General features: G+C 41.2%; 1 protein-coding gene across 2 annotated transcripts in view; it reads left to right on the plus strand.

Annotated features, from left to right (window-relative positions):
• The window catches only part of PTPN9 (protein tyrosine phosphatase non-receptor type 9), a 74,773-nt gene that overhangs the window by 38,286 nt on the left and 22,560 nt on the right, over nucleotides 1-13,927 (plus strand). For both annotated transcript variants that reach the window (XM_072746052.1, XM_072746053.1), the window contains exons 2-5: nucleotides 1,942-2,085; nucleotides 5,119-5,208; nucleotides 6,101-6,225; nucleotides 10,023-10,128. In XM_072746052.1, the coding sequence (XP_072602153.1) occupies nucleotides 1,942-2,085; nucleotides 5,119-5,208; nucleotides 6,101-6,225; nucleotides 10,023-10,128 (465 nt within the window). The remainder of the gene's footprint in view (nucleotides 1-1,941; nucleotides 2,086-5,118; nucleotides 5,209-6,100; nucleotides 6,226-10,022; nucleotides 10,129-13,927) is intronic.

Genomic DNA, 13,927 nt, shown 5'->3' on the forward strand with positions numbered 1-13,927 from the left:
TGGTCACATTTTGGATCAACATGTGAGAAAAGTTTCTGGGTGGAAGGGACCAGATTGCCGTGCAGAAAATGTTCAGCAATTGAGAATATGTATGCAAAAATTCCCAGTGTAGGGGCGCTTAGCTGGCTCAGTCAGTAGAGCTTGCAACTGTTTTGTTTTTTTTTTGAAAGATGTTATTTATTTATGAGAGACACACAGAGAGAGGCAGAGACATAAGGAGAAGCAGGATCCCTGAAGGGAGTCTGATGTGAGACTTGATCTTAGGACCCCAGGATCATGACCCGAGCCTAAGGCAGCCACTCAACCACTGAGCCACCCAGGTGCCCCGGGCTTGCAACTCTTGATCTTGAGGTTGTTAGTTTGAGCTCCACATTGGGTATTTAAAAAAAAATTAAAAGGAAAGAAAAAATCCTGATGTAAATCCTATTCAAAAACTGAAGAAACATGGAGATCCCTGGGTGGCGCAGCGGTTTGGCGCCTGCCTTTGGCCCAGGGCGCGATCCTGGAGACCCGAGATCGAATCCCACGTCGGGCTCCCGGTGCATGGAGCCTGCTTCTCCCTCTGCCTGTGTCTCTGGCTCTGTCTCTGCCTGTGTCTCTGGCTCTGTCTCTCCTTCTATCTCTCAAGAATAAATAAAAAAAAATCTTTAAAAAAAAAAAAAACTGAAGAAACAGAAGAGTAGTTTGGCCAGAGCAGAAACTGGTTATAAATGTCAGGAGAAATAGGTTGAGAGAGGATAGAAGGACATGGGTTAATCAAGAGATAGGGGGATCCCTGGGTGGCGCAGTGGTTTGGCGCCTGCCTTTGGCCCAGGGCGCGATCCTGGAGACCCGGGATCGAATCCCACGTCGGGCTCCCGGTGCATGGAGCCTGCTTCTCCCTCTGCCTGTGTCTCTGCCTCTCTCTCTCTCTCGCTGTGTGACTATCATAAATAAATAAAAATTAAAAAAAAAAAAGAGATAGGGACAAGAAACAGGCACCTTGCCAGCTTGGGATCAGATAGTGAAAATGAAAATTTCCTACTCCTCCCTCAGTATGCGGCTCTCCACCCTTCCCAGGCAACCACTATCCAAAGTGGTTAATGAGTCTGGGCACTAGTGTCTGGTTTTGGGGCTGCCATGTGAAGCATGAAGAGGTCCTGTGGGGTCAGTCAGCCCAAAGAACAGTTGGCCTTTTGATTTGTTAAATTCTTCTTAATAGCTTTGCTGCTCTCTAATAGTATTGCTAATTCCAAAGCCAAAACCATTTTCTGATGGTTTTGCTGTATCCAGTTGGCTTGCAGGACCCAAACAGCAGCTGAGACTGTTGTACTGTGATACACATTATGCAATAACCCTGCAAGGGGTCTATCCACCTTCTTTTATTTAAAAAATAGCAACAACATGGGCAGCCCAGGTGGCTCAGCGGTTTAGTGCCGCCTTCAATCCAGGGCGTGATACTGGAGACCCGGGATAGAGTCCCACGTCAGGCTCCCTGCATAGAGCCTGCTTCTCCCTCTGCCTGTGTCTCTGCCTCTCTCTCTCTCTCTCTCTGAATAAATAAATAAAAATTAAAATAAATAAATAAATAAATAAAAATAGCAACAACAAAAAGTAAACTGCTGGTTTTTTTTTTGTTTTTTTTTTTTTTTTTTTTGCTTTGGGGTCACTAATTTGCATCCCATTTGGGTGCCTTGCTTTCCTCCCTCATTTTTCCTTCCTGGATCCTTATGCTCAGACCTGCCCTCTGAATGTGGCTCTGGCCTCTGGCCTCATTGAGTAGTATGAATTTTAACTATTTCTACTTTCAGACCTGTTTTCCAACTTTTGTCTTTCCCTGCTCCCTATAAGAAACTTTGGGTTGAGGCTTGCTTGAGGAAAGGATAAATTTTTTTTTTGCTTGTTTGTTGTATATGTAAATATGTTCTTGACTAATTTTTCTTTCCTTTCTTTGTCAAACAGGCCACCAAGCAGTTTCTTGAAGAGATTAACAAGTGGACGGTTCAGTACAATGTTTCTCCTCTGTCTTGGGATGTGGCTGTCAAGTTCCTCATGGCCAGGAAGTTCGATGTGCTCCGCGCCATAGAGTTGTTCCACTCCTACAGAGTATGTGCGTGGGGCTAGACCGGGCCTGTGGCACATGGGCCCTCTGCTTTGCTGTTTTCGATGCCACACACTACACACAATAGTTCTCTGAGTGTTCTCCCTGCTGTCATTAAAAAAAAAAAAAAGCAGGTCAATATCTAGGAGCCCTACTTTGCAGTCAGAAAATCCTTCCGAAGAGATATAGAACCTCTCTAATTAAAAAGGGAGGATGAAAAAAAAAAAAAAAAGGGAGGATGAAGCATGCTAGGATTAGTTCAAGACTAAAAGCTCACTTAGATCTCTCTTGTGGGTCATCTCCTACAATATTCGCTCATTTGTTCAGCAGATGTTTATTGTATATATACTATGTTCCAGGTGCAGAGATTACTATTTAGAAAGAGAAAATAGACACACAATTATAGAAAATTACGATAGGTCACTACTTAGTTCTGTGGAAGCACATTTACTTAGAAGGGCCAAGGAAACTTTCTTGAAGGAAATGATTTCTAAGTTAAGATCTGAAGAATGGAGTAGGAATTGGAAAAGTGGAATATGGCAGAGAGAATAGCAAGTTCAGATTCAGACAACAGAGAAATTAAGCTGAGTGAAAATGCTCATTGGGAGCAGGGACATGTCAAGAGATTGAGTAGCAAAAGTAAACAAGGCCAGATCATAAGAGTATCTATTTTTTTCTTAAGGACAGAGAAATTTATTGAAGGTAATAAGAACAGCAGAATAACTTGATCAGATTTGCATTCTGGGAAGATTTTCTCACTGTGCTTTATTTTTATTTTTATTTTTTTTAAAGATTTTATTTATTATTCATGAGAGACACAGAGGGAGAGAGAGAGACAGAGACACAGGCAGAGGGAAAAGCAGGCTCCATGCACCAGGAGCCTGATGTGGGACTCAATCCCGGGTCTCCAGGATCACGCCCTGGGCCGAAGGCAGACGCTAAACCGCTGAGCCACCTGGACTGCCCTCACTGTGCTTTAGATAATAGATCAGCAGGGCTATACTGGAGACAGACCAATTAGAAGGCCATTGTAATTATGGAGAGTGAGACGGTCGTGGTGTCAAAGTGTAGTGTCAGGATATAGAGGAAAAAATGGGAAGATTCTAGAAGTAAAAGTGGTAAGACAAGGTTGCTTAAACTGGTGTTTAAGGAAAAAGAGTCAAGGGTTCTAGGTCTTTGACTTGGGTGGCAGGGTAAATGGTGGTAGCATTCACTAATTTAGGAGACACTGAAATAGTGCAGGTGTGTGGAGAGACAAGGCCATGAGTTCAGTTTGGCCATGTTAAGTCTGATGTGCCACTGAGATATCTAAATGGACATGTTCTCTGAGAATTGGAGTGTGAGTCTAGGGTTCAGAAAAAAAAAAATCTGGACCTGAAGTAGAGATTTTGAGTGACCAAAGTAGAGCTGAATATTGGAGCCATGAGAAAGGGTGAGGGCCTTCCAGGAAGTATGAGGGGAAGATATATAGGGCTGAACGTCACCTCAGACTTTTTGCTATCTTTGGCTCAGTATTGTCTTAAAAGTTGAATTTGAATGCTTTGGTAGCATACACACTCTCCTAGCACTAATACTGTCTTCACTTGCTCCCTACCTCTGAAGATACTTGAATTTGATTTTAGGGATGATTTGGGTGAGAATATAAACAAAGACCTAGTTTGTTTCATTGACCAGTGTGTGTTCCTAGCACTTAGCTCAATGCCTGGCACATAATAATTGCTCTACAACTATTTGCAGAATAAATGAACGAACCGGTGAGTGAATTGAGTGAGCAGATAAATGAAAAAAAAAAAAAAAAAAAACAAACAAACCAAAAGGGGCATCTGGGTGGCTCAGTGGGTTAAGCATCCAACTTATTTTTTTATTTTTTTATTTTTTTAATTTTTTTTAGCATCCTACTCTTGGTTTGGGCTTAGGTCAAGATCTGAGGGTCATGAGATCGAGCCCTGTGTCACCCTTCCTCTCTCTCTACCCCAACCCCCATGCGCTCTCTCTCTTTCTCTCTCTCTCTCAAAAAAACAAAACCACACACACAAAAAAACAAAAAAAACAAGAACAAAAAAGAGACTTAGGAACAGTCGTTGAGGACATAGGAAAACTGAGAGTCTTGTCTACCTCTGATAGAGAGTGTCTCTGGAAAAAGGGAAGATGAGTGGTCAACCTTGTCATGTAAAAGGAGAGCTGAAAATGCCTACTGGGTTCACTGACAGGAAGGCAGGCCTGGCGCTGGAGTAGGAGCTCTCAGTGCAGTAGTTAGATTAGAAGCAACGAGAATGCAGTGGACCAAGTATGAGGATGAGCTTAAAGAGTCATACTGTGGAGATAAGAAAACTGAGGTCATGGTAGGTCTTGTTGGAGAACATATCCAGGGGATTGATGGCTCCTTTTTTAAGTGGGGAGAGGCCTCAGCCTTAAGGATGTGTGACGAGGTCTTGCTTCCAGACATTTTTTGGGTGCATGTATAATATCTTGCTGCAATATCACTGCTGATGGGGCAGCCCTGGTGGCACAGCGGTTTAGAGCTGCCTGCAGCCCAGGGCGTGATCCTGGAGACCCTGGATCGAGTCCCACGTCAGGCTCTCTGCATGGAGCCTGCTTCTCCCTCTGCGTGTCTCTGCCTCTCTCTCTCTCTGTGTGTCTCTATGAATAAATAAATAAAATCTTTAAAAATCAATAAATAAAATGTAAAATTAAAAAAATAAAATAAAAAAATAAAATAAAATATATATATATCACTGCTGATGTATATTTTAGAACTTTGACCCTGTACTCTAGCTATATGTATTAGCTGGTCTTCAGGGAAGGCTTCTCACTGATTTAAAGGAAAATATGATACCTAACAGGCTGATAGGTGGCGTTGGATGAGAATTCAGGTAATACTCAGTTGGCCTAAAGGATGTTACAAGGGAATTTGTGATTCAGTTTATTCAGTGATTTTACTTTAAAGTCCCTTATCTCTGAGATTTGATGGTTACATAGAGCTGTCTTCGATACACAGTATTTTCACTTTAATTTATCTTGCTATGTTTTATTTTTAGGAAACACGAAGGAAGGAAGGCATTGTGAAGCTGAAACCTCATGAGGAACCTCTCCGTTCTGAGATCCTTAGTGGGAAATTCACCATCTTAGTGAGTTGTTATGTACCCTTCTTGTTCTCATTATTTCCTTTCATAGCTGTTGTCCTCTTTGGATTTTTTTTTTTTTAATTTTATTTATGATAGTCACAGAGAGAGAGAGAGAGAGAGAGGCAGAGACACAGGCAGAGGGAGAAGCAGGCTCCATGCACCGGGAGCCCGACGTGGGATTCGATCCCGGGTCTCCAGGATCGCGCCCTGGGCCAAAGGCAGGCGCCAAACCGCTGCGCCACCCAGGGATCCCTCCTCTTTGGATTTTGTTCCTAGATACCTTATCCTAAGTCTAGAGAGTGTCAACATTCAAGAGCAGACATAAAGCAGCTGTGCAGTTTGCACAAAATTATTCTAGTAACAAATGAAATTATTGAGAATCAGTTGTACAGTATATCGAGCAAAGTTTCTTCATTGGTCCATTGTTAAGGTCTTTAGGTGCATATGTAGTGTTTCAGAGGCCCATCCTTATTGGAGTCAAGTTCTCTCCTCCTAGAGACCACAGCCTTTTGAATAAGTATACGACGCTACTTTTAAGGCAGAGCATGGAAACCATGGTTGTCTTCTGTGGTTTCCCCCTGCTGTGTGTTTTGCCATCCTACCTGGGAAATTAGCTAGGCAGCAAGTGTAGACCATCCTTTAATCTCTCTGCAATTGACAAGTTAAGGGAATGTAGTTTTTTTCCTGCCACACAAATACAATCCGGGGGTGCTAAGAATCAGGAGTGGGATGAAATAAGCTTTCTTCCCTTCCTGGAGCAACTGATGAAGGTCAGAGAAGTATTGACAGCATCTCTTCTCTCCGTGTGAAATTTTTGTCTAGGATATAAGAAGCCTTTGTGATTGTTGTGATTTTCTATTTAGTTTATAAATGTTTCTCATTTGATTTGCTCTAGAATGTTCGGGACCCAACAGGAGCTTCTATTGCTCTCTTCACTGCCAGATTGCATCATCCTCACAAGTCAGTCCAACATGTGGTACTTCAGGCTCTGTTTTACTTGCTAGACAGAGCTGTGGATAGGTGAGCATGATGATTATCTTTCAGTTGGTCTGCATCCAGATAGGGAAGTATAGTCCTTGACTAACTTGATGAACTCAGCAGTGCCTTCGCCATGCTTCTAGGATGTGCCCTGGGAAATGCTATGAATAGAAAACATTCCATGTCCTTAAGGGCTTGGCATATTTCCAGGTACTATCAAGATGGTGAGTATTCTATATCTTTACCTGCTTGGCTCTATTTTAGGATCACAGAAGCTGAGAAAACCAATTAACTAATTATCCTCAGTGTATTGAGAATTACTTATTGAGAGAAAGTGAAGGGGAAATGACATGTACTGGCTTTTTGCTCATTTGCCCTGAATTTTGATTTTCAAAACACTCTGGAACCTTGGTATGTTTGTAATATAAAAATAATGCCATTTAGTTCAGGATTTTGAGAATCAACATTCAGGAGAAAATGGCCCAAAAGTACAAAGTTAAGCAAAATCATCTTTATAAACAGACCAATGAGCAAAAAGAATCAGCTCAGGTCATTTCTCCTTCCTTCTCCAAGATCAATAGTATTATGATCTTTTATGGGCAAAGAAACCAAAGCCTCAAGAAGGTACCTGACTGTTATAGTCATCACATATCAGTCCAGTTAGGCCTAAGATCCTAGTTGCTTTGCTGTTAGCCAGAGCTGTTTGTACCCTATTATGTTGTCCTTTTGCCATACTTCCTTTATTCCCTGGTGATTGCCATTTACAGTTTGTTATCGTACTGGATGTCATTGGCTAGTCCCATGGGTTGGAAATGATACATTTAAGGCTGAAACCTAAGATAGTGAAAGATAGCTGTGCACAACTTTAGTCATACTGTGGACTTAGAGGGTGCAGAGAGCCAAACGATTGTCCAAAGTGGGCCTCTCTGTCTAATTCACTTGTTAATGTTACTTCCATAGTATTTATACAGCATTATTCTGAAAAAGAGAAGTTACTAAGGGAAGGAGAGGACCAGTGGTCACAGAGGCCGTGTACTGCCCAATCAGAAGTGTGAAATTTCTCAGTTCTTCTTGCCAATTATGGTTGTGATTGGTCTTCAGGCATAATTTCCAGATCATAGGTTCCTTTGAAATGCTTTAGTTCAGGAGAATAAATGAAAGGCTCCTTTACCAGAAAATTCACTGGCCTTCCTTCTTGGGCAGCTTACAGTCAGAGCCCTCCTATAGGCATGGCAGTGGTCAAAGCTTGCTCTTTCCAATGTGAGTATTGATTGGATCCCACAGGAAGACCACACAGGTAAACATACTTCAAACTGTTTTCATGATGTCCACCCTTTTCTTGAAAACCCTTAGTGACTCCCCATTATTCAGAAGGTGCATGTAAGATAAATAAACATGAAACCTTTTCTCTAAGCAAAATATTCTCACTAGTGAGCAGAAATTTTTGTTTTCCTGTGTTAACTTTCACCAAGATAGAAGAGAAGGAAACCCTCTCCTCACTGGGATAAAAGAGGAAGGTTTCCTTCTCTTTTCTAAATCTGGCCCTTTCTTTAATGGTCAACTTTCTATGACTGGGTTCCTCATTCCTCCCACCTGTCATAAATAAAATTCTTTTTAGTCTGACTTTAACAGCAGTTATCTTTTTTTAAAGGTCTTATTTATTGGAGAGAGCACATGAGAGCACGAGTAGGGGGGCAAAGCGGAAGGGAGAAGCAGACTCCCCATAAGCAGGTAGTGGGACTTGATCTCAAGACTTTGAGATCATGACCTGAGCTAAAGGCAGACCGACTCAGCCACCCAAGCACCCCTAACGGCAATTATTATTATTATTATTATTATTTAAAGATTTTATTTATTTATTCATGAGAGACAGAGAGAGAGAGAGAGAGAGAGAGGCAGAGACACAGGCAGAGGGAGAAGCAGGCTCCATGCAGGGAGCCCAATGTGGGACTCGATCCCGGGTCTCCAGGATCACGACCTGGGCCTAAGGCAGGTGCTAAACTGCTGAGCTACCCAGGGATCCCCCCCTCAATCATTTTGAAACAAATGTCAAGGACTGTGTTTTAAACATCTTGATGTTCCCAGGTAGCATCCAACTTAGGAATCAAACTCAATAGGAAAACAATTATTCTTAGTAAGGAATTATCTATCATTGTAAACCTCATTCTGTATGCAGAAAAACAAAGATCCTACCACATTTGTATTTATTTCATGTGCCTTTCTTTACAGGATGAGCGATTTTTAGGAATATAGAACCTACATCATTGTGCACCATAGCTTCTTTTTATTAAATTCTCTTTCCCCTGGCGCTGACTTCTCTTTGTTTCAGTTCCCTGCCACAGGCTAGTGCTATGAAAGGAAAACCTATAGTTCTTTGAATTTGGCCCTTGATGGGATGCCTGGGTGGCTCAGCGGTTGAGCGCCTGCCTCCGGCTCAGGGCATGATCCTAGAGTCCTGGGATCAAGTCCCGCATCGGGTTCCCTGCGTGGGGGCCTGCTTCTCCCTCTGCCTGTGTCTCTGCCTCTCTCTGTGTGTGTGTCTCTCATGAATAAATAAACAAAATCTTAAAAAAAAAAAAAAAAAACATGGAATGTTACCAAATTTGGATAGGCAGATTCAGAAACCTGTGAGGAAACAGTTCAGATTTTGATAACCTAGATGTTCTGGAACATTCTCTACCTAGGAGTTTGGTACTTGGTAAACATGCATCAATAAGGTTTTCTGCTGCACCTCCGAGCAATTCCCTGGCACCAGCTCAGGGTTTTAGTTCAACTCAATTCTGACACTATCTGCCTGATAGATGAGATCCCACAGGTTAAAGGTTTTGAATCCTACAAGACTTGTCTCCCCCTAACCCCCGCACACATGCCAGTGGCCAGTTCAGGTCACCTGTGCTTCTTAACAACAGGCTGGATTGAAGATTCCAATAACTCTTCGTGGGTGCAGTGCATTTACTAGAGTGGCTCACACAACTCAGGGAAACATTTTACTTACTACGTTGCCAGTTTATTATAAAAGGATATTATGCGGCTAGTTGGAAGGGTAGCATGGGGAAAGGTATGGTGAAGGGGGGCTTAGAGCTTCCATACCCTCTGAGAGGGCCACCCTTTCAGCACCTCCATCTGGAAGCTCCAAGCCCTATCCTTTTGGTTGGTTAGTTGGTTGTTTTCTGAAAAGATTTTATTTATTTATTTATTTATTTATTTATTTATTTATTTATTTATTTGAGAGACAGCTGGAGCGTGGCGTGGCGGACAGAGGGAGAGGGAGAAGCAGGCTCCCCGCTGAGCCGCGAGCTTGCCCTGGGGCTCTATCCCAGAACCCTGGGATCATGACCTGAGCCAAAGACCTTTAACCGACTGAGCCACCCAGGCGCCCCCCTTTTGTGTTTTTATGGAGGCATCATTACATCAGCACAATTGATTAAAGCAACAGCCCTTTGAGATTCACCTCAATCCCTCCCCTTTCCTTTCCCTGGAGGTGGGGGAGGGGAAGTACCAACCCTCTCCAGTCCCTCGGTTGGTTCCCCTGGCAACCACCCCCTTCCGTTGGTGACCTGTGGGCCTTCTAGTTGTCTCATTAACATCACAAAAGACACTTGAAACTCTTCACTTAGGAAATTCCAAGAATTTTAAAGGAACTCGGTGCCAGCAACCAGGTTGAAGACCAAATATTTATTTTTTATTGTAATATCACAAGAAGCATAGCAGATACCAAAGATGCCAGTGTTCAGAGAGGCAGTTATTTTGGTCCTGCATGTGTCCTATACTCTTTGCCCTAGGCTTTCAGCCTGCCTCCTCCATCTTATAAGTGTGTTTGTTCAATGGTTGGTTTACAGCTTCGAAACTCAGAGGAACGGACTGGTGTTTATCTATGACATGTGTGGTTCTAATTATACCAACTTTGAGCTGGATCTTGGCAAGAAAGTCCTAAACCTGCTGAAGGTAAGGCTGTGAGAGGACCCTTCAATTCTCTTTCACTTTTTAGGATACTTTATCCTTTGGGAGGCTTAGGAATGATGTAAACTGCAGACATGTTGAGTGTAAAGGTCACCTGTAAATGATGACTAAGATTGCTTCCTCCCAATACAAAATAGTCTTAAAAGTGAAGTGGGAGGAATTTAAAAACGAAGTGCACAGCCACATTCTGAGTCAAAAAGGTGGGTTGTCCCTTTCCTGGAGTTTTGTAGAATAAGAATTAATGAAGGCCTAGGTATGTCCAGTGTCTGAGAAATGTCACCTAGCCAATGACTTTCAGACTATTTTGTCTCAGTCTAGTCAGAAATAGGTTTTACATGTTGACTTCGTACACAAGAGTATATGTACATTAACCTATACACATATGTATGGAGTTCTGTATATAGAGAAGTTCTTACTCTCTTATCCCACACTCATAAATCCAGAGGTATTTTGTAATATTTTGAACTTTAAAAGATAATATGGTATATATGCCACTTTATAATCAAACACATTAATATTTTTGCAATAAATAAATAAATAAAATCTTTAAAAAATTTTTTTCTTCTCATATACTTTACTCAATATTTTAAAGACTTATATATTTATTTTAGAGAACACATGCAAGAGCAAGTGCACATGAATGGGGAGAGGGACATTATTAAGTATGTGTTAGCATTTTTTATAGTTTCCAATTTATTCAGTTTTATGGTGTCTTTTATCATACTGCTGTTTTCTTTATTTTTCATTCTTTCTTTCTTTCTTTAAGATTTTATTTATTTATTCATGAGAGACACAGAATGAGAGAGAGAGAGAGAGGCAGAGACACAGGCAGAGGGAGTAGGAGGCTCCATGCAGGGAGCCCGATGTGGGACTCCATCCTGGGACCCCAGGGTCAGGCCCTGGGCCAAAGGCAGACACTGAACCACTGAGTCACCCAGGGATCTCTTTTTTTAAATTTTATTTATTTAAAAAATATTTTATTTATTTATTCATGAGAGACACAGAAAGAGAGAGAGGCAGAGACACAGGCAAAGGGAGAAGCAGGCCCCATGCAGGGAACCCGACGTGGGACTCGATCCCTGGTCTCCAGGATCAGGCCCTGGGCTGAAGGCGGCACTAAACCACTGAGCCACCTGGGCTGCCCTATTAGAGTCTTAAATAAAGTTTAATATCTCGTGGGACAAGCTTCCTCTCACACTCTTTTATTTCTAAAAGTTGTTTTGACTATATTTTTTGCATTTTTATTTTTACATGTACTTTCGTGTGCCTTTAAATTTGTTTTTTCTTTCTTTAATTTTTTTTTAAAGATTTTATTTATTTGAGAGAGAGAGAGAGAGAGAGAGAGGAAGCAAGAGAAAGCACTAAGTGGAGGAGTGGCACAGGGAGAGGGAGAAGCAGACTCTCCATTGATCAGGGAACCTGCTGCAGGGCTCAATTCTAGGACCCTGGGATCATGACTTGAGCCAAAGGCAGATGTTTAACTGACTGAGCCTCCCGGCACCCCTTACTTTATTTTTAAGTAATCTTTACACCCAACATGGAGCTTGAACTCACAACTCTAAAATCATGAGTTGCATGCTCAGGGGTGTGTGACTGGCTTAGTTGGTGGGGAGGGTGTGTAATTCTGTATCTTGGGGTTGTGAGTTTGAGTCCCATGTTGAGTGTAGAGATTACTTAAAAAAAAAAAAAAGAAAAGAAAAATGTGTATGCTCTACTGACTGAGCCATCCAGATACCTCCTAGTTCTTTTGTTTATTATAAAAGCAATTAAAAAGCAATTCAAGGAGAAGTCTGATTCCCCTTTCTCAGACACTCTGGTGCCATTGCACAGAGGATAACCACTTTCCAAATTTTAAATCTGATGAGAAAAAAAAATTTTTTAAATATCATCTTTGGTTTTTTTGAAGATTTTTATTTACTTGAGAGAGAGAGACATAGCTAGAGAGAGAGCACAAGCAGCGGGGAGAGGGAGAAGCAGCCTCCGCAATGTGCAGAGATCCCAACGTGGGACTCTATCCCAGGACCCTGGGATCGTGACCTGGGCTGAAAGCAGATGTTTAACTGGACTGAGCCATCCCGGAGCCCCCATCGGCATCTGTTGATTAGATGAACTTTAGAGTCATTCAGTCAATTTCAGGGAAATAAAACACTCTGGATTTTATTTGGATGTAATGAATTAATAAATTAATTTAGGGAGAATTGACATCTTTATAATGTTATTATCTCCCATCCAAGAATGCTATACTTTTTGGGTCGCCTGGGTGGCACAGTCCGTTAAGCTTCAGACTCTTGGTTTCTCAGGGTCCTGAGATCACAACCTGAGCTGATAAATTTTTTCATAATTTATATTTTATACTTAAAAGCTGTTATAATAAAAAAATTTTTCATTATAGAAAATTTTGGAGAACTCAGATTAATATATATTAAGAAGAAATACTGTCTTTGGGGCACGTAGGTGGCCTCAGTAGGTTGAGTATCTGCCTTCAGCTCAGGTCATGATCCCAAGGACCTGGGATTAAGCCCCACATTGGGCTCCTTGCTCAGTGGGAGTCTGCTTCTTCCTCTCCCTCTGCTGCTCCTCCTGTTTGTGCTCTCACAAATAAATAAAATCTTAAAAAAAAAAAAAAAAGAAATACTGTCTTTGATATTATGCAGAATTAAACACTGTTGACATTTTGGTGTATGGCACTTTCTTCTAGATGTTTTTCAATATGATTTGAATTATATTCATACAATTTCAATATACAGTAAGCTCCAGCAAGTTTATTTTATGAATATTTGTATTTGCTGAATAATAGTCTATCCTGTATTTACTATAATTTATTAAACCATTTCTATATTGTTGAATACTTTTCCCATTTTTTACAATAAATAGTTTTTCAACAAACACTTTTATATTCATATCTTTATTGGCACATAAAATAGTTTATTTGAAGTAGATTTCTAGAAGTAGGATGATCGGATCAAAGGATATGAACATTTTACTGGCACCTCGTTGGCTCAGTCAGTGGAGCATGCAACATTCAATCTCTGGGTCCTGAGTTCAAGCCCCATGTTGTGTATAGAGATTACTTTTTTTAAAAAAAGGATATAAACATTTTAAATGAGGTTCCAAAAAATGGAAGTAATGCGAAGTATTATAGAAAATAAAATAAGGGACACCTGGGTGGCTCAGCAGTTGAATGTCTGCCTTTGGCTCAGAGCAAGATCCTGGAGTCCCAGGATCGAGTCCCGCATTGGGCTCCCTGCATGGAGCCTGCTTCTCCCTCTGCCTGTGTCTCTGCCTCTCCCTCTCTGTTTCTCATGAATAAATAAATAAAATCTTAAAAAAAATTTAAGATTATAGTTTTGATCCTGTGTAGCTAAGATTATATTATGAGCATTTTCCAAAGTTTCAAAAAAAATCTGAAATCTTCATTTTTTAATCTTCACTTTAAAGGTTATAAAATAATCTTTAATTTTTAATTTTTAAATTTTCTTATTTTTTTAAAAGATTTTAAAGGCAGGCACTAAACCACCGAACTACCCAGGGATCCCCTAAAATAATCTTTTTATAATACCATTTTTGTTAACCCCTACCCATTTTCAGACATATATATTCTTTCCAATTTTTTTTTTTAAGATTTTATTTATTTATTCATGAGAGACACAGAGAGAGGCAGAGACACAGGCAGAGAGAGGAGCAGGCTCCATGCAGGGAGCCCCATGCAGGACTCGATCTTGGGACCACAGGATCAGGCCCTGGGCCAAAGGTAGTTGTCCAACTGCTGAGCCACCCAGGCGTC

Source organism: Vulpes vulpes, unplaced genomic scaffold (genome assembly GCF_048418805.1).
Source record: "Vulpes vulpes isolate BD-2025 unplaced genomic scaffold, VulVul3 u000000678, whole genome shotgun sequence".
NCBI classification, from domain to species: domain Eukaryota; kingdom Metazoa; phylum Chordata; class Mammalia; order Carnivora; family Canidae; genus Vulpes; species Vulpes vulpes.